The sequence below is a fragment of the Colletotrichum gloeosporioides genome (assembly GCF_011800055.1).
Source record: "Colletotrichum gloeosporioides strain Lc1 chromosome Unknown consensus_7, whole genome shotgun sequence".
Classification (NCBI taxonomy): Eukaryota; Fungi; Ascomycota; class Sordariomycetes; order Glomerellales; family Glomerellaceae; genus Colletotrichum; species Colletotrichum gloeosporioides.
Window position 1 is genome coordinate 1,825,499 of NW_025544652.1, and position 17,751 is coordinate 1,843,249.

At 58.5% G+C, this 17,751-nt stretch overlaps 4 protein-coding genes across 4 annotated transcripts; 1 reads left to right on the plus strand and 3 right to left on the minus strand.

Moving 5' to 3' along the window:
• Positions 1–1,405: 1,405 nt before the first annotated feature.
• GCG54_00001890 (Maternal embryonic leucine zipper kinase) lies at positions 1,406–4,236 on the minus strand (the record flags this gene model as incomplete). Its single annotated transcript, XM_045401992.1, has 2 exons — positions 1,406–3,253; positions 3,304–4,236. 2 exons carry the CDS (start codon positions 4,234–4,236, stop codon positions 1,406–1,408), a joined length of 2,781 nt encoding a protein of 926 aa, XP_045270721.1.
• Positions 4,237–9,156: 4,920 nt separating this feature from the next.
• GCG54_00001891 (Lon protease-like) lies at positions 9,157–12,784 on the minus strand (the record flags this gene model as incomplete). Its single annotated transcript, XM_045401993.1, has 2 exons — positions 9,157–9,351; positions 9,404–12,784. Coding segments are annotated over 2 exons (3,576 nt in total), but the record flags the coding sequence as incomplete, so codon positions are not given.
• A 1,000-nt stretch (positions 12,785–13,784) lies between these two features.
• On the plus strand, positions 13,785–14,297 carry GCG54_00001892 (uncharacterized protein; the record flags this gene model as incomplete). The annotated part of the gene is made up of 1 exon (XM_045401994.1): positions 13,785–14,297. One exon carries the CDS (start codon positions 13,785–13,787, stop codon positions 14,295–14,297), a length of 513 nt encoding a protein of 170 aa, XP_045270723.1.
• A 152-nt stretch (positions 14,298–14,449) lies between these two features.
• On the minus strand, positions 14,450–15,359 carry GCG54_00001893 (Glutathione S-transferase-like protein tpcF; the record flags this gene model as incomplete). The annotated part of the gene is made up of 4 exons (XM_045401995.1): positions 14,450–14,651; positions 14,708–15,138; positions 15,198–15,238; positions 15,323–15,359. 4 exons carry the CDS (start codon positions 15,357–15,359, stop codon positions 14,450–14,452), a joined length of 711 nt encoding a protein of 236 aa, XP_045270724.1.
• Between the last annotated feature and the right edge of the window lie 2,392 nt (positions 15,360–17,751).

A 17,751-nucleotide genomic window follows, 5' to 3' on the forward strand; every position in this document is an offset into this window, starting at 1 on the left:
GCTCTGCTGTGGTAGGGCGCCTCCACCTGGGCAGGGAACTTGTCACTCTCTCTCCCTTATCGCCGCGACAACGGTCTCGTGGAACTCAACTAAGCAGGTAATTTGGTTCGTTCTCACAAGACGGCGGCGACGTGAGCGTCTGTCAATGGCAGATGAATGCAATCCATCCTTGACCTCGGCAGCCCCTCGATCGACCGTCTTGTGACATTCACAACCGCCCCAAAGCCGGGCCCATTCCGTCATGAACTTCGCTTATGTTCGATGATCTTTTTTGACAGAAAAAAAGACGACGACCCAGATCCCACTCCGGCATCCCGGCCCATCCCCAACAGAAACAGGACCCTGCCCCGCAAACCTCCGCCCCAGAGCTGCAGGACACGGCAGGGATCACAGGTGTCTTTTGCCCGCCATCCCGAGGTTGCTTGCTCTTCTTCTCTCCATTGTGGATTTCCGTCGCCCATCACTGGCCATCGCGATCCCCTCTGGCCCCTTCATGGCGGTGGCTAACGATCGGTCACGTGGGAGATTAGATAACCATATTTCGAGACGAGACTCACGATCAACGATTCGCAGACGCAGAGGTCCTTCGCCCTGAGGGAGAGAAAAGGTTCACCCTTCTGGAACCTTTCTATGCTAACCCGATATGGTAAAGCGCTCCCTCTAGGACTTGGCCGCCGCCACACCCGACCCGCCCTGTCAATCCATCGCTCCTTTCATCCAAACGTTTTGCCGCGGGAGCTAGCCGCCTCCGAGTGAAAGCGCCCCAAGCTCCCAGGCTGGAAGCTTTCGCAGAGCTCTGAGATGAGCTCTGACTGCTTGACTCGCCACCTCTCTAACATTGAAGTCCCCCGTCAGCTTGGGTCGCTTTGCTCGGCCGTTACATGGAAAGATCCGGAGGATTGGTAGCAGCTGCGCGCGCTTGGATCGAGGGCTCAGTCTCATCCGTCTAGATCTAGGAGAATTTCTGGCAACCGCGAGTGCTTTGATAAAGGGCTCGGTCTCGTCTGATTTGCTCTACTCCTGTTCATGATTCGCATTCCTCACGCAGGGACAAACTGTGGTCTGTTGCAAGGTTTCCAAAAGCCCAAAATTCACTTTGACAAAGACCAAAAGGCAAACTCGGAGTTTCACTTTCGCCAATGCTGGCGTGTGAGAGAAGTCGGGCTGGTGTCACACAACCATCTATTACACATACATGGTCCTCAAGGATCTACACCGATGCTATGCTGGGGAAAAATATGGTGTCATCGCCAAAACGGAAAAAAAACCAAATGCCTTCAGTGTCCGGAATACAAGTTGCCCCCTCATGCAAAGTCGCCTGCAAATGCCAACCTCCTGCTGGTGTTACATGCTAACGTCTGTCGATGTCGTCGTCGTTGTCGTCGTCGTCGTCGCCGCTGTCGTGCTAATCGTCGCCAAATGCCAAGTCTTCATCGTAGGACGCCTTCTCGCGAACCACCCGGTCGTCTCCGCCCGAGTGCGCCCCTCCAACCCCCTTAAGCTCCGGGGCGTCGGCTTTGGTGATGCTTCCGGCAGAAGTTCGTTCCGCTGATATCGGCCGGGTTTCGACGGCGGCGGCAGAGCCCTTCTCGGCCTCCGGCCACGCCTCCGAACGAGCAAGTGGCGGAGCTTCCCCAGAGGGCGGGGTGGTGATCGGCTTCGTTGCCACGTCTCTACAAGCTGCAACGTCCTTCTCTGCGCCCAAGACATGATCGTTCCTGTCCATTTGGTCTTTGGGTTCTGTGGACCCCTTTTCTTCGGGCGCTGATTGCCCTGGTGCTACTTTTCCCCGCTGCTGCTGCTCTCTTTCCTCCTTTTCGTCCTCGGTGCTAAACCGCTCGTCTTCCGTGTCGTTACCCACATCAGCGTCATCCTTGATCGTCATGGGGCTTGCCACCGCCGTCCGCATGTCGACAGGGTCCGCAGAGGTGCGCGTGTCCGCTTGCTCCTGTCTGGACAGCACCTGCGCAAGCTCATCATGCACGAGCTTGGTGTCCTCCTGAACCGGCGTGTGGTCGACCTCGACTTCGTCCAAGGGCGGCAGGGACATTGGCGTGAACTGCAGCTCCTCTAACTTCTGCTGCATGGCTCTGCTCGTCTCTTCCAACGGCTCCGGGGTCGCGACAGAGTCCTTGCTCGTTGTCGGCGTGGCACTCTTGGGCTCCAAAATTTCATCGGCCCCGATGTCGCTGTATGAAGGCGCAATGTTCTTAGCACCAGCCCACCCGGCGTAGTGGCTCGGGAGAGGGCTCGGAGGGGATCGGCCTCTGGTGTAGTAATAGGGGTCCTGGGAGAACCCTCCGTTCGGGTTTCCGTGCTGAGGCCCCATGTTGACGTATGCCCAGTCTTGGGACGGCTGCACGGTCCTGACCCTCCCCCGACTGTTGTAGCCGTCCACGAAGTACTCTTGCATGGAGTAGCCATCATCGACCGAGATGGATGGAGGGGCCACGTCGTCCCCGTCCGTGGGCCCGGGGAAGAGGGACATGAGCGATGAGGCCTGCAGGCGCATCCGCGGGTCTTCGCTCAGGCAGATGTCCACAATTTGTCGGTACCACGCCGGGACGGTGTGCTCTTCTCCAAGCTGAAGAGGCCGTCCCTGAGCTTCAGGCTCGTCGTCCTGTGCTGCCAACGCCCACAGAACCATGCCAAGCTGGTACAGATCAGACTTGACACCGATGTACATTGAGATACGCTGGTTGCTCTCGATAAGCGGCGTTGCCTCTGGCGGCTCCCAGCCTACGGGACAGCCCCGTCTATTGATGTCGATAATCTTCGCGTCGTCGTCGTAGTCGATGACAATGTTCGAGAGCGTAAAGTCGCCCTGGACAAAACCGGACTCGTGGATATCAGCCAGTCCCTGCACGATCTGACGCGCCCACTTCTCGCGGATTTGCCACGGCAGCCCAAGCTCCGACTCCTGTCGGTTGTCGTAGATGACGTCGATGAGAGCCCCGTGGACGGCATAGCTGATGAGCAGGCCTTTGACGTGCTCGTCGTCGTCATCGACAACAACGCCGTAGAACCGGATGATGTTTCTCGAGTAGCGAAGCCGGTTCAAAGCGTTGATTTCGTAGAGGAACTCGTCGATGGTGTCGGGGCCGGGGATTTCTTTCTTAATGAGCACCTCGCCACCAACGCATACTTTGTACACAAAGCCAGACATATGCGAGTCAAACTGAATGTCCCTCTCTCTTATCCTTCGACAACCCAGGTGTTGTACCTGGCGGACTGCGGGGTACTGGATGATTTCCTGGAACTGGTTAGGGCAGGTTCAGACTGTTACAACTCTGCACAACTTACATTGACGTCCTCCACGACGTGCACGTGAAGCCGGCCGTCGGTTGTCTGCAGCTTAAGGTTGGTGACGGACTGGTAAAACTGAATGTCCTGCAGGCTGTCCCTGATGGCTTCGTAAATCTTAGAACTCTTGTCCCGCTGCGACTTGGTGTGCAGCAGATCCATCTCGAGAGAGTTGTCAGGCGCGTTGCGGTAGTCTAGAGAGATGGTCACCCGCCGCCAGAGGGTGGGCGTCTCTCGATACGTGACGAAGAACTTTTCCCGCTTAGACTTGTCTCGGAAGTGCATGCTGAGGTTTAGGATCCAGGTCGTCTCAAGCTCGTCATGGATCATGGCCTCGTAGTGAGACTGGGATGTCGTCACGGAATGGGCGTCTGAGTTGGATTGGAGGTCGTGGATATGGGACTCTTCGGGCACAGGCTCCCCAACGTGAGCTACTATCGGAGCCACCATCGGAGCTACATTGCCTTCAGCCTTTTCCTCGATGGGACTGACCGGTGCCGATGGGGCTGACTGCACATCCAGCGGCGCATTCTCAAAGAGGTCCGGGGCGCTGGCCCGAGGGAATGAGTGAGTCTGCGACGCTGTGCGTGAAGGCTGTATGCGCCTGTCGACGGACAAGGCACGCCTCTCGGCGGGTGAGGGCTCGACGGGTGCGAGGTTATTCCTGCGCTCCGATTGCTGGCGTTTGAAGGTCTGCACTCGGGGAAGCCCGGGCACGACCTTTCTTGAACGGCGGCCTAGCTCAGCGTTTTGCGGGTCATCGGAGTCGGGCTCCGGCTCGGTCTCGGGCCCTTTTGTCTGGGTCGGGCCGGCGGGACCCGGAGCTCGGGACGCATTGTTTCGTCCGAACAACTTGCGAAGAAAGCTGGTACTTGGCGGCTGGCTCGTCGATGACGGCGGCGGCGGCTCTGAGGGGGCGCTCATTTGCGCCATGGCGACTGAGTGCAGTTGAGTGTCGTCGATTTCGAGTCTGTCGAGTTCTCGATGAGCTCGACAAGACGACGGTGTGAGGTGAGGCTCTGAGCGGTGTAGTTATGGGGGGGGGGGGCAAAGTGTGTTAATTATGGATAGGCCCGCGAACCAGGTCCGGGACCTAACTAGGCGGGTGACAAGGATGGGCCTTGGAAGGGAAAGACGGTCAACCACAGGCCTGGTCAAGCCTGGTTTGAGCCGGTCTTGGTGCCAGGTCGGAGCTAAATTGAGCTGGCAGCGGCTGGGGGGTGGCCGGGCGCGGGGAAGGCGAAACAGGAATGACGGCGGCCGTTGTGTTGTGGACGTCTACTTGCAACTCGAGAGTGGCGGATAGAATGCGGGTAGCCGCAGGCAAGATGGGACATCAGATGCTGTGACGGAGCAGGATGGACATGTGCAGCAAGAAAATGGTGAAGAAGTCGACCATGTTCAGGTGGTGTGAGAGGGACGGAGGCGGGGGGTACAGGACTCGCAGTGCCTTTTGAGGGAGCGGGAAAGCAAGCTGGAGGCTATCGACGAACAATTGGTGCGGGCCGTGCTAGCTGCAATGTATGTGTTGTCATCCGGGGGGGACAGCTTGACAAAGTTGAGTGGTGTTGTTCGGAGACGACTGAGAGGGCCAGATGAGCTCACTTTAGACAGACACGATGGTGTCAGGCAGGTTGAGGACTGCAGATTACGTCCGGGGCTGCATTGGCGAGAGACTGATTCGGCGAGAAAGGTGATTTGTCCAAGGCGGCACGTCGCGGGGCTATGCGGCACGGTACTTGGATCGAGCCCGGTCGGCCTGGGTTTCGGCCAGATGGGTTTTGGTTTGGGATAAGATGGATGGCAACCGACGACGTCGACGTCAATGTAGGCGATGGAGCTGTGAGCTGGTGTAGTAAGGCATGCGCAGCTGGGATTGATCGGGAGTTGGTGGTGTTGGCGTTGGGTACTGCCGGGCTCGGCTGGATTGGACGAGGGTGGGAGCTTTTCGCGGGTGCAGCAATCGCAGCAGCAGTAGCAGGCTGGACGAGGCGAGCGTCGGTCTGATTTGTATGGAAAACAAGTGATGGCGACCGGGGTGATCCGAGAAGAGGGGGAGGGGCACCGTTGCCCTGGACGGCCGTGTCGTGGGGTTCAGGTCCAGGTCCAGGTCCAGGTCCAGGTCTGCGAGTGGTCGACGGGGTTCAGGTGCAGCGAGCGTCTGGAGCAGTTTTACTTTTTCTCGCGACGGGATATCCCAAGTGGTGCATATGGCATGCATGCGTGCAGCAGGAGAGGCGCCCCGAGGTGAAGATGAAGAGGCAGACAGACGCGAGCTGGTGGTGGTGTTGGAGCTAGCAACATGAAGGCCCAGTGTCCATATGGCCGTGTCTTTGCTCGGTGCTTCGAAGGTGCTTCTTCGAGGGGCTGGGCAAGATGCCTGCCACAGAATGAGGTAAGGTAACCTGAAGAAGGTCCCTCAAGTGAGGTCAGCTGGAGGTCACCGTCACTTCCGCCGTCACTGCAACCGCCGTTAAATTTTTATTTTACTTTTAATGGTGGGGCTTTCCCAACCGTGATGCGTTGTCCCTCGTCTTTTCCATCCGCTGCCTGGGCGTCTTCATTCTCTATACCCGGAAAGGATGGCTTCATCACAGCAAACTACCCAGGTAGGTGTGCATCCGTTGACGAACGAAAAGTAGGCCTCACGCGGTGGGGTGGTATATCTGTCAGGTAAGGCAAGGTACGCTTCTCCTTTGGGCTGCAACTGCCAACGAGTCCCTTCTCTCTTCAGCATTCATTGGAGGAGGACCAGCAGCAGCAGGCCTTTTAGACGAGCTAAGCCCTCGAAGCGCTACTTTTCTCTCCCTCCCCCACCTTGGCTCGAGGCCGCCCACCATCACCACCACCACCACCACCACCCTTTTTAGACACCTCCATCTCTCCCTCTCTGTCCATCCATCTTTAGCGGCTTCCTACCCATGTACAACCTGGGCATTGGGTTCGTTAGGCTCTCATCTGAACCCTCCTTCAAACCTGCGAACATCCACCTCGTCCATGCAAACCTTTCGATGCATTCCCGTGGTAATCAACCTCAGAAACAACAATTGACCGCCCTTTGCTTTCCATAGTGGCCCACTCCGTCAGAATAGGAACCGGCATGGGTGGCTGGACATCACGCCGATCGAGGTGCCAGCCAGCCGCTGGCCTTGGACATACCTGTCAACCGAACAGGGGCATGTCATAACGGATACCCCAGGCCCAGCTGCCCCCGTCGCATCCACCAATCGCGACTCCCTCGCTCAGGGACCAGAGATGCCTATCTGAGAGATCTGCTCCTGGGGGGGGGGTCATCTTGTCCGATGGCGCACTCGTCGTCGCGGTGCTATTCTGCCATGCAACGGCGGCCAAACCCGAGTCCCGGACGCGGGCGTCTGGCGACGAGAACGCGACGGGCTCGCCGGCTAGAAGCGCCGTCCGTCCCATTGCCGAAGCCACCTCGAGCCTAGTCAACACCACCATGAACGACATGCGAAGAGAGTCTGACGAGGGATGCGTCTTTACTGGCTAAACTCTACACGTCCATCCGCGGCAAAAAAAATCTCGTCGCTTACTGTGACCATTGCGCAATCTTACAGATAACGGGATGGATCTTTCTCCATCCGCCGGCGTGCAAAGTCTGCACGAGAAGCACAGCATGACAGGGACGAAATACCCACGTGCCTGCCGCTCTCATGCGGGAAGACCGTCTGCACGACCCAAAATCTGCACTTGCGGTCGTGGAAGCCAACACATTGCCAATTAGCGCTTGAAAGGCTTACCTTTTGCCCTCCATTGCCTGACGCTACGCCATGGTCTTGGTGACACGGCAGCTAGCATCTGCATCACAGACGATGGGACGGCAACATGGCACCGCATGCACAGACGAAACGAACTGGTCCGGCGTCATCCAGAATCACCCTGCTGCGCGAGGTTGGTACCGTCGGCTGCGACACGGCCTCTGGAAGCCTAGAATCCCCAGCCCCGAATGGTGTTTGCTCACACTTACCCGTGGCCCCTGCTAGTCTGAAGCACGGCTCGCCGGCCTGGCTTCCAGTGCAGCCGGGCTGCTTCTGCTGAGGCCATCGGATGGAATGTCTAATCGACCTGAAAGCGCTGTCCCGCCGTCAGCCCTGCCAGTCGGTCAACGTTAGTGGTCGGATCCGATAACCACTCTCGCGCGCTGCCTGCATCTTGGGCACCGATGCAGCCTAAATGGTGAGGCTGTCTGTTCGTTGACAGGCTGTCGTCCTGTACGCATGGCTTGCATCTGCATTATTCACCCAGACACCCGGTGGGCTCGGGGCTATTGACGTCGAGCTTGGTCAACAAGACGCAACCGTGCAGTCTCCGGCCGGTTGGGATCGTCGAATGCATGGACGCCGTTGCAAAGGTTTCCCGTCCCTCTCGGACCACCTCTCTCTGTCTCTGGCTCTCGCTCAATTGCTGCTCTAAGCGCTGGAGGCAGGCATAGCCATGCTTCGACAAGCGCCCTCTCCAATTGAGAGCCTGGAGATCTCCCGCCTTCAACGTGCCAGATGTACCCGGCCAAGGACAGCAGATTCGAGATCGATGATCGATGGCGGGAAAACTAGGGATACGGCACAAAACAAGACGTGGTGTGTCGATGCCAGGGTCTTCCCGTATGTCCCTTTGCCAGATCCCAGCCGACCCGAGTGTCTTCCCGCAAACCCCACCGATCCCGCGTGGGTGGGTTAGTCGTGCCGCCAGACCAGACCCTGAAGTGCAGGGAAAGCTAGCCAGAGGGAAGAATACCCCACCATCGAAGCTGTAGAGGAGCGTCAGAGTACACACAGCAGCTATCGCCGTCCACAATCGCGCAAGAAACGAATTGGGCCATAGTCAGGCACATGAAATATGTCACCATGACTCGATCTCGTATCAAAGAACGACGGCTCCATCAGATATCATAAAATAACGGCGAGCGCCGGAGAAACGACCGTTCCACCGTTCGATGTCATCGGGGGGTCCAATCCCGCGGCCGCCAGCCGACCTCGACGCGATGCACGGCGCAGGCGTCTCACTCAAGTTGGTGTGCTCGTCATGTCGGCAGCCCCCCATCTGCAGGCGTCAGCATTTCCGGTCAATTGGGCTCCCCTCTGTTATTCCACTTTCTTCGCCTCGAACGGCATCGATTGGAGGTCACGACCCCTCGATCGGGATACCAATTGAAATGCAATGCTGTTGACGCAATGCTCATTGCACCAAACGGCCACGGCGCGCGCGAATCATGTGCCTTTTGAACAATTGTTGATTGTGTGGCTACTCGCCGAGTGCTTATGCACGGCTCGTGACCGTAATGTACAAGAATCTGCCCTCTGCCCAATAGCTACCCTATGCAAACATGGCGCCCTGCTAATCCTTCCCCCTTCCCATCGACGCCGTCCTCCTCACGCGCACTTACTGCTGCTGCCGCTGCGCGGTCTATGCTATTGGGTTGGTCTGCAACCCTACTCTTACAAAGGCCCGCCTAACCAATCGCCTTGAAAAAAACAAAAACATACGCGACAAAATAACCATCTAGAGTAGAGATGCGGTATTCTTTGAGAATGCGTCAGCACGCGTGACGGCTTTATGCGGGTTCGTCTAATTCGTTTTGTGAGTGTGTGTGTGTCAGAAACATCCGCTCCGAACGCCCCCGTCCAGTCATCCGCGTCAGCGCCCCAACCTCGCCTGGTCCTTCCCGTCGAGGACCTCCGGACGCGAGCAACTCCCAAGACGGGGCGGGGCCGTGGCTTGGTGGGATGGCCTTTCGTCGATGCTGGGGGCGCGGGCGGGCTGGAAAGGACAGTCTAATGGCGATGCAACGGGTTGGCAGTCCGGTTGACTACCTTTTTGGTGGTGAGGCACTCTCTAGTCGTCGTTCTCGTCGTCAGAGTCGTCCTTCTTCTTGTTCTTCTTGTCCTTCTTCTTCTTGGAGTCGTGTTCCTTCTGCCACTCGCACGTCTTGCACTTGTTGGCAGCCTCGCGGTCCAGCTGGGGGAAGATGAGCTCAAAGACGTCAGAGTACCAGGTGACGGGCTTGCCCTCGATGCCCTCCTTAATGTTCTGTAGATTCAGTCAGTATATAGAGTACATGAAAAAGAGGTGTATTTCATACCTCTGGGAGCTCGAGCCAGTCCGACATGCAGTCCTTGGGGAAGATAATCATCTTGCACCCAGCACGGCGTGCGGCGACGGTCTTCTCGCGGAGACCGCCGATGCGGAGCACCTTGCCGGTCAGGGTGAGCTCGCCCGTCATGGCGACGGTCGGGTTGACGGGCGTGTCGAGTGCGAGGGACAGGAAGGAGGTGGCCATGGTGATACCGGCCGAGGGACCGTCCTTTTGCACGGCACCGTCGGGGACGTGCAGGTGAAGCTTCGCCTTGTCGAAGAAGTGGTTGTCGGGGAACTCCTTCACCATGAGCGCCTTGGCAAAGGAGTAGGCAATCGTGGAGGACTCCTTCATGACGTTCTTGAGGTTGCCGGTAATCTCGAGGCCGGGTCTGCTGCTAGGGCGCAGGGGAGCCTGCAGGATGGACTCAACGTACATGGCCGCACCGCCCATCTGGGTCCAGGCGAGACCCATTGCGACACCGGGCGGGTTGACCTCGTAAAGGCGGTCCGAGGTGAAGACGGGAGGTCCGACGTAGTCGACAAGGTTCTCCTTTCCGATGGTGACATGAACGTTGTCCGGGACATTGAGAGCCACGCGGGGCTTCTCAGTCGTGGGAGTCTCGGCCGGCTGCTCGCCGGTCTCCTTTGCAGCCTCCGTCTTCTTCTCCGACTCCTCCAGGGCCTCCTTGCCACTGTCGGTGAGGGCCTCCTGCTCGGGGAGGACCTCCTCGCCGAGGTCCTGGACGATCTTGAGGGCGGACTTGCGGTAGACTTTCTCGATCTGCTTCTTGAGGTTGCGGACACCAGACTCGCGCGCGTAGGACTTGATGAGCTCCTCAATCGCCTCCTCGCTTAGCTTAACGTCGGCGTTCGCCAGGCCTGCCGCCTCCTTGGCAGCAGGGGCAAGGTACCGGTCGGCAATGGCCTTCTTCTCGTCAGCGACATAGCCGGAGAGCTGGATGAGCTCCATGCGGTCGAGAAGGGGTCTGGGGATGGTGTCGGTCATGTTGGCTGTGCAGACAAAGAGGACCTTGGACAGGTCGACGGGGACGTCCATGTAGTGATCCAGGAAAGAGCTGTTCTGCTCGGGGTCGAGAAGCTCCAGAAGGGCAGATGACGGGTCGCCCTGGTAGCCCCGGCCGATCTTGTCGATTTCGTCAATCAGGATCAGGGGGTTCTCGGTCTGGCACTTCTTGAGCGCCTGGATGATGCGGCCAGGCAGAGCCCCGACGTAAGTGCGTCTGTGGCCCTTGATCTCCGCCACATCGGTGAGACCACCGACACTGAATCTGTAGTACTGGCGGTTGAGCGCGCGGGCAATGGACTTTCCGATGGACGTCTTGCCGACACCGGGAGGGCCGACGAAGCAGATGATCTTGCCCTCGACGGTGCCGCGAAGCTTGCCAACGGCAATAAACTCGAGAATGCGATCCTTGACGTCCTTCAAGCCGTAGTGGTCTTCATCGAGTACCGTCATTGCATTCTTGATGCCAAAGTTCTCTGCACTGCGCTGGCCCCACGGGATCTGGGTGAGCCAGTCGAGGTAGTTACGCGTGACGTTGAACTCAGATGCCGCGGGCTCGAGGTGGGCGAGCTTGTTAATTTCGTCGTCAAAGACCTTACGGACGGCCTCGGGCATGGCCAGCTTATCGGCCTTTTCCTTGAACCTCTCCACCAGCTTATCCTTGCCGTCAGACTCGAGACCGAGCTCGCGGCGGATGCCCTTCATCTGCTCCATCAACCAGTACTCGCGCTGACGCTTGGTGATCTTACTCTCGACGTCCTTGGTGATCTTCGACTGCAGCTGGGCGTTCATGAGCTCCTTCTTCAGGACGATCAGGGCCTTTTGCATCCTCTCCTCCACGTTGAGACTGGAAAGGACCTCCTGGAGCTCGCCCTGCTCGCCCGAGGATACCGCGGCGGCAAAGTCTGCAAGCTTCGCCGGCTCGGACGTGACGTTTCCAGTCGATTGACTCATGGAAAAGGTGGAGATCTGGTCCCGGAAGAGGCTATTCATGGTGGCGACTTCCTTGAAGACGTTGACGATCTCGTTCGTAACGGCCCGGATGACGGCGCTCTTGGGGTCGTAGGGCTCCTCGGTCAGGTTCTCGACGTTGACAAGACTGACGGGGTATCTCTTGAGGAACGCGGTGGGCTCGTACTTTTCCGCGGCCTGGTCCGGCTTGGGCGCGACGGCACTCTCCTCGAAGCTCGCAACGACGTCGCCCTTCTTGTCCGGCTGCGCCTCCTCCTCGACGGGCTTCGGGGGTATCGGCTCGGGGACGGGCTCGACCTTGGCCTCGCTGGGCTTCTTGTCCTCGGTCCCGGGCGGCAGCAGGCTCGAGAGGCGTATGCGGCGGTGGGGGTACAGGATGGCTGTGAGGCTGCCCTGCTCGCCGTGCATCGGGAAGGCGCTGGTGATTTGCGCAAAGACACCAGTATCGTAGACGTCATCGACGTTGCGAATCACGTCCTCGTCCTGGTTCTCGTCCTTAAAGAGGAACGCTCCCACGTACGGCTGGCCACGCTTGATCATCTCGGTGATGGCGGCGGCCACGTTGGGGTCCTTGATGGTGATAGCCTTATAGAAACCGGGAAACAAGGGCCGCTTCGCAATGGGGATGGCAAGAACCTGGGGGTACACATCCGGCACGACGGGCTTCTGCAAGCTCTTGTCCGAGGCCTTGCGTCCCTTGCGGCCGCTGCCGTCGCCCTTGTCGTCGCCACCGCCAGAGCCCGCCGATGAGCCGCCCGCCGCGCTGCTGCCCTTTCCGTCCTGGGCGCCGCCGGCAGAGCCTTCATTCTTAGGGGAGGAGTCGGAGCCGGAGTTCTTTGCCTCGGCGGCGAGCTCCTTCTCCTCGAGCTCGCGCTGGTGCTTGAGGTTGGCCTTTTGCTCCTCCTCGGACAGAGGCTCGACGGCGCGGTCGAAGAAGCCGCTGCTGTCCTCCTCCTCCTTCAGGCGGTGCGTCGACGTCGAGAACTGGGCGACGGCTCGCTGTGTTCGGGGGGCGGCGGACAGGAGCAGGCGGTCGAAGGTGGGAGCCGAGCATCTCGGGGCACTGGCGGGGGATAGCCTGCTCGGGGTGGAGTATGGGCGTCTGAGGTAGTTGGCTGGGCGGCCGAGGGCGAGGCGCCTCGGGAAGCTCGATCGCATGACCATGATGGCGGCGGTCGAGGGAGGTGTTGGCGAGGTTGTGCGTTGCGGACCAGCAAGCGTTGAGGAAGCTCCGGTCTCGCGGGCACGTGGGAGTCGGGTGTTGCAGGGCCGAAGGCGAATGGCCGCTGAGAGGAAGGAGAGAGAGGGGAACAAGAAGAAGACGTGCTTCCAGAACAATTGAAACGTGCGAGGTTGTTTTGATTTGTGCAGCAGTACAGGACGTCTCGTCCTAGATGGCGGTGCGCATGGCCTCCTGTCGCCTTACAAATACAAAGTGGCAGTCGAGAGCGAGAGAGTCAAGGTCCCCGGCTGCGTAGGTAGCCTTTTTAGCTATTATGGAGCACGTCGGGGGACTACAGAGTAAACGACATCACCAAAAAATCCGCCGCCAGCCAGCAGAGCACTGACGTTGCCGCTGGCTCGGCCACTGAGAGTGGAAGACGTCGTTGCCCAGTGGGGTGGCCACGGCTCCACCCGGCTGCCTTTAGAATCTGGAAGAACATCGGACCCGGCGGGCGGGAGCGCGTCGGAGCATTCCACCGATGCATCAGTCAGCGGCTTGGGTGCAGTGCAGGGCCAGCCACGGGTGTTTCTCTCCTGGGCAAGTTCATACTGTCCGTCTGCTCATTGCAAGCCTCAGCAACTACAGTGTCTTTTTCGGGGCGCACACACAGTACCCAGACCGTGGCGTCCGAACTCTTTGACTCGATTGCGGGGAAGGTGAGCAAGCACCCCACGCTGAAGAGGGAACGGCAGTCCATCCAATGTCACACAGCTGGAGCCGTTGCCCAGCCCGCTCACACAGGTCACAGTGCTCGACATCAGTCCATAACCTGATTTAACACCTAGGGTCCAGACCGTCGTCTTCCTCGGCACCTGCCATCACAAGCCCCGGACGCTCGAGAGCTGCTCTCCATCCCGCAGGCTTGTCGTCTTCACACTCGACTTGGGAGTCTCGAGCCCGGCTGTGACCTGCATCGTCACCTTTGCACTAGCGCCCACCCTTTTGATCCTTCACGCCTCCTCCACCGTGACGTTGCGGACGCTGCTCCCCATCCCCCTTTTCTCATTGATCTTCCCCTGCACCTGGGAACGTCCACCCACCCTCGCTTCCCGACGGGACCGCATCCGGGGCATCGGGACTTGGTTCTTCAAGCAGCACCTTGCCATCACGTACTCATACTTACACATACACGCACGCATACGCGACTTCACCTTCACTTTCACGATGCCTTCAGGTCAAAAGTCAGACGTCGCCTCGTCCCTCTCCAAGCTCACGCTGGATGGCGACAAAAAGCCCGCAAAGCTGGCCAAGAAGGCCAAGAAGCCAGTCGTCGACTCCTGGGAAGACGAGGACCTTGACGACGATGATGAGGAGGAGGAGGCAAAGCCCCCGGGCGGCGACGGCTCCAAGGCGCCTCCTCCGACCCCCATCTCTCCCACGTACAACACGGCGTCTCACTCTTTTCCCCCGTACGGCACGACGGATCCCACGGGCGCCTCAGCAGCAGGAGCTCCACCGGCAGGCGGTCCGCGTCGTCCCGAAAAGACGGACGCCGTGGCCAGGCGCATGATTGCCAGCGCGCTCGGCGTCAAGGTTCCGAAGCAGACGGAGGAGCAAAAGGCCTACGACAGAGCCGTGCGGGAACAGGAGCGCAAGCGCAGGGAAGAGGAGAAGGCGGCGGAGAGGAAGAAGCAGGAGGAGATGGAAAGGGCAAAGGCCGCCATCTGGGAGGATTAGACAGACAGGCAGTCCTGCCCTCTTCGCTTCAATGTCAGTATAGGGTTTATCTCCCTCGTCGCGGGGTTTGTGTATACGAAACAATCCGTGTTGTCATGGACGCCGAAGCGCAACGCACTGCTCCGTATACATTGAAGAGAATCCCACAGCAGCTAGTCGCTGCTCTCCTCCGTGGCCCTCTCCGACTTCATCGCCGCAAGCGTCTTCTCGACGGCGGGCCGGGACCTGATTCTCTCCGTCCACGCTGCGTAGTCGGGGTACCCTTTGTCGATGGCGAACTTGTCGTTCCACGCATCACCGAGCATGCGGCGGGCCATGTAATCCCAGGGCATGAAGGCGATGTCGACGTAGGTCCTAGGTGTGTTGCCCGTCAGCTGTGAGCCACTCGGGAGAAGGACAGCAAAACATACGCTTTGTCGCCGACGAGATACTCTCTCCCCTTGAGCACGCGGTCGAGGACGGACAGCACGCGCACAGTCTGCTCCTCGTATCTCTCCTTGGCGCTCGGGACATCTTCGGGGTGGAACATCTTGAACCACCCGAGCTGGCCAAAATAGGGGCCCTGTTGTCCGTCAGAGTTGTCGTTGCGGATGAGTAGGGGGCACGACGTTACCTGTCCAGACATCTGGAACGCCAGGAACTGCTTCAGATGAAACTTTTCGGGGAACGAAGTGTAGGACAGCCTGCTCTCGGTGTCGTACGTCTCGACGAGGTACTCGATGATTGCGCCCGATTCCCAGAGGGTGATGCCTGTGTTCGGGTCTGTAATGGCGGGGAGGCGGCCGTTGGGGTTGATGGCCGTGAAGGCTTCCTTCTTGACGTCCGTGATTTCCACCTTGATCTGTCCCATGTTTTCAGCTGGCTCTCTTCTCGCTCGTGGACGGGCAAGCGACGACTTACCGTCTCGTATGGAATATCGAGTTCCTTGAGAATCATGACTACTTTGGCCGGGTTCGGGGCGTAGTATGTGGGACATGTCAGCTACATGGTGTTCGAGTGAGATGGAAGGTCTTCGGGTGGCTTACTGTGACCGTACAGAACGATGGGCTTGGTGGCGGACATTTTGACTTGGGAGATGATTCTGGACTGCTCTGAAGGCTGTTTGATGATTTGTATGGGTTCCAGAATATGGGTTATGTCGAGGCGTCTTCCGCTACTTATACAGTGTGTTGTGTATATGCTACGATTTCCGCAGCTCAACTATCTCCACCTGGCGGAAGCCCGCCCGAAAGATATCCCAAATCGTGTGATCAGCAGTCCGAGCCCGAGCCGGAGTGCCATACCAAGTGTTCCCACCAAATGAGGATATTGCTACCTCCAAGAGGAACGCTTCCATGCTACCATCACGTAAAGTCGTCTCCCGGCTATTTTGCGCACCTGTCCAGCTTACAATATCGTCACCTCACAAGGACCATCACGTTACAAATCAGATGCAGACACTGCTATGTCACGATTTGAATTATCATCTCAAAGGTACGAACCGCAACACCATGTCGCGATGCCGCGCGGGAAGCCACGAGGTTGTCGTCCGGGTTCGGCCGGGCGCCGGACGAACCGCCGGGCCCCACATCAACGCCGGCCGGATTATCACGCCGAATCACACAGGCCGTGTAAGCTGGGCTCCGGACATTTCCATTACGACCGAAATGCCCGGTGACCCCCCCCGCCTAGCCTCTGCCGCGACCTTCTTCTGCACGTGATTCGCCTACATGTCTAACCTCGCGCGTCTGTATTCGTACTCGTGTCGACACTTCCACGACCTCATGACTCACCTCTTATAGCATGTCAAATTCTAGACGCCGTGCTTGCAGGCGCGGCGTTTATGGATAGACCCCAACTCTGATAAACTTCAAGATCGGAAAAGATTTCCCCATTTCACTCATCTTGTCCCTTCACCGGCATGCATGCTTTTTTCCGCCAGCCCGCCACCACCACCACCACCACCAAACAATGTTTCTACGGGGAACCCCCAGACCATGCGCGTGTTTTGAGAGCACGTGGCAAACAGGTTTGACTGAATCATTGGCCGAGTCGCCACAACTCCCCCTCGAAGTACGGAAAATCGATAAGCTTTTCCCTGGCCTCCGGACGATGTGTGAAGCAGCCGGGCTGAATCGTGTGACAATGTCTCCGTTCATCCCAGACCAACTCTAAGTTCTTCCATGGTAGAACAACTACCGCCACGCAGACGCGGCCACAAACGAATAATGTAGCCAAAACTCTGCCCGTCCACATTAGTCAGACCAAAGGCCATGAAACACTGGAACACACCGACAGGGTTGCGAGAGGTCGATTGGCTTGTGGAACAATTCCCCCGCGAGGCGCCGGTGCTCGCTTGAACAAAGCCGGCTTGGCCAAGCTCATTCGGCCCGCTCCTGTGGCACCGTAGGATTGTCGGGGCACGTCCACCTGTGATGCTGTAGCAGGAGGTCAAAGGGCGGCAGGCGAGCATCCCATTGCCGAAGGGCCGTTCGTTTTACTATACGATGCCTGCTACAGACCTGCGGGTTCCGGACATCAGATGCGAACACTGGGCTTCGCACGGCCCTCGCCATACACTCGTATGGAAGCAAGCTGAGGGTCAGCCGTATTGTTCGCGCCGATCCAGGCATGCAGAGCAAACGGATAATCAATCGGACCGCATGCCCCAGAGGCCGGTATCTTCCTCGGCTCGGAAGCGGGTCCCGGTGATCGTGACCCAGACCCGACAGTTCTTCATCGAAGCCGACCTGCAATGGACCCCGGGTATTTGACTGAATGGAATAAACGGCTAAGCGCCGGGCGACGCATGAAGAAAAGGATTGGGCTGCCGACAATTGTGAGGTGCATCAAGCCTTTCTCGTTTGGGAAGCTGACAAGAAGTCTGCCAGGGCATAATATTGTCAGCACGCCCGCAAAGAGAACGCGCCTGCGAAGATTTGCTGGGAAAGCATCCCCATTCGACCGCTCTTGCATGACAGGCTTGGCGTAGGACGGTGTCTTCCCTCCTGGAAACTACGCCTCTGCAGTGAGAAAATTGGCAGCATTTTGATTCCAGATGCGTAGCTGAATGCGGCCGCTTCCCACAGCCTGACGGCCTTGAAGACATTGGCCCAGGTCGCGTGTACGAGGCGTACGAAGTACCGTAAAGGGGCCGGCGGTTTGGGGCTGCTCGGACGGGCCCTTGTCTGTGTGGTGTGCCTCTCAAACTGGTCGGAGAGATGAGACTTGATGCCTCCCTCTCCCACGTGTGCTCCCTGCCTATAGTGTTCCAAAGCTGCTGGGCCGCCTGCCAGTTCAACGCTAGCCGATTGGGCGAGAAGCCCCAGGGGCACAGACGAGAGCCCTGATCAGTGCCAGTTATCTGACGAAAACGTGAAAATAGACAGGGGTGTCCAGTCGTCAAACCGTGCGGCCGAGCCCTTGCTTCGTCCTTCGCACGAAAGCAACAAGACGGACAATCATGCAAAGGAGT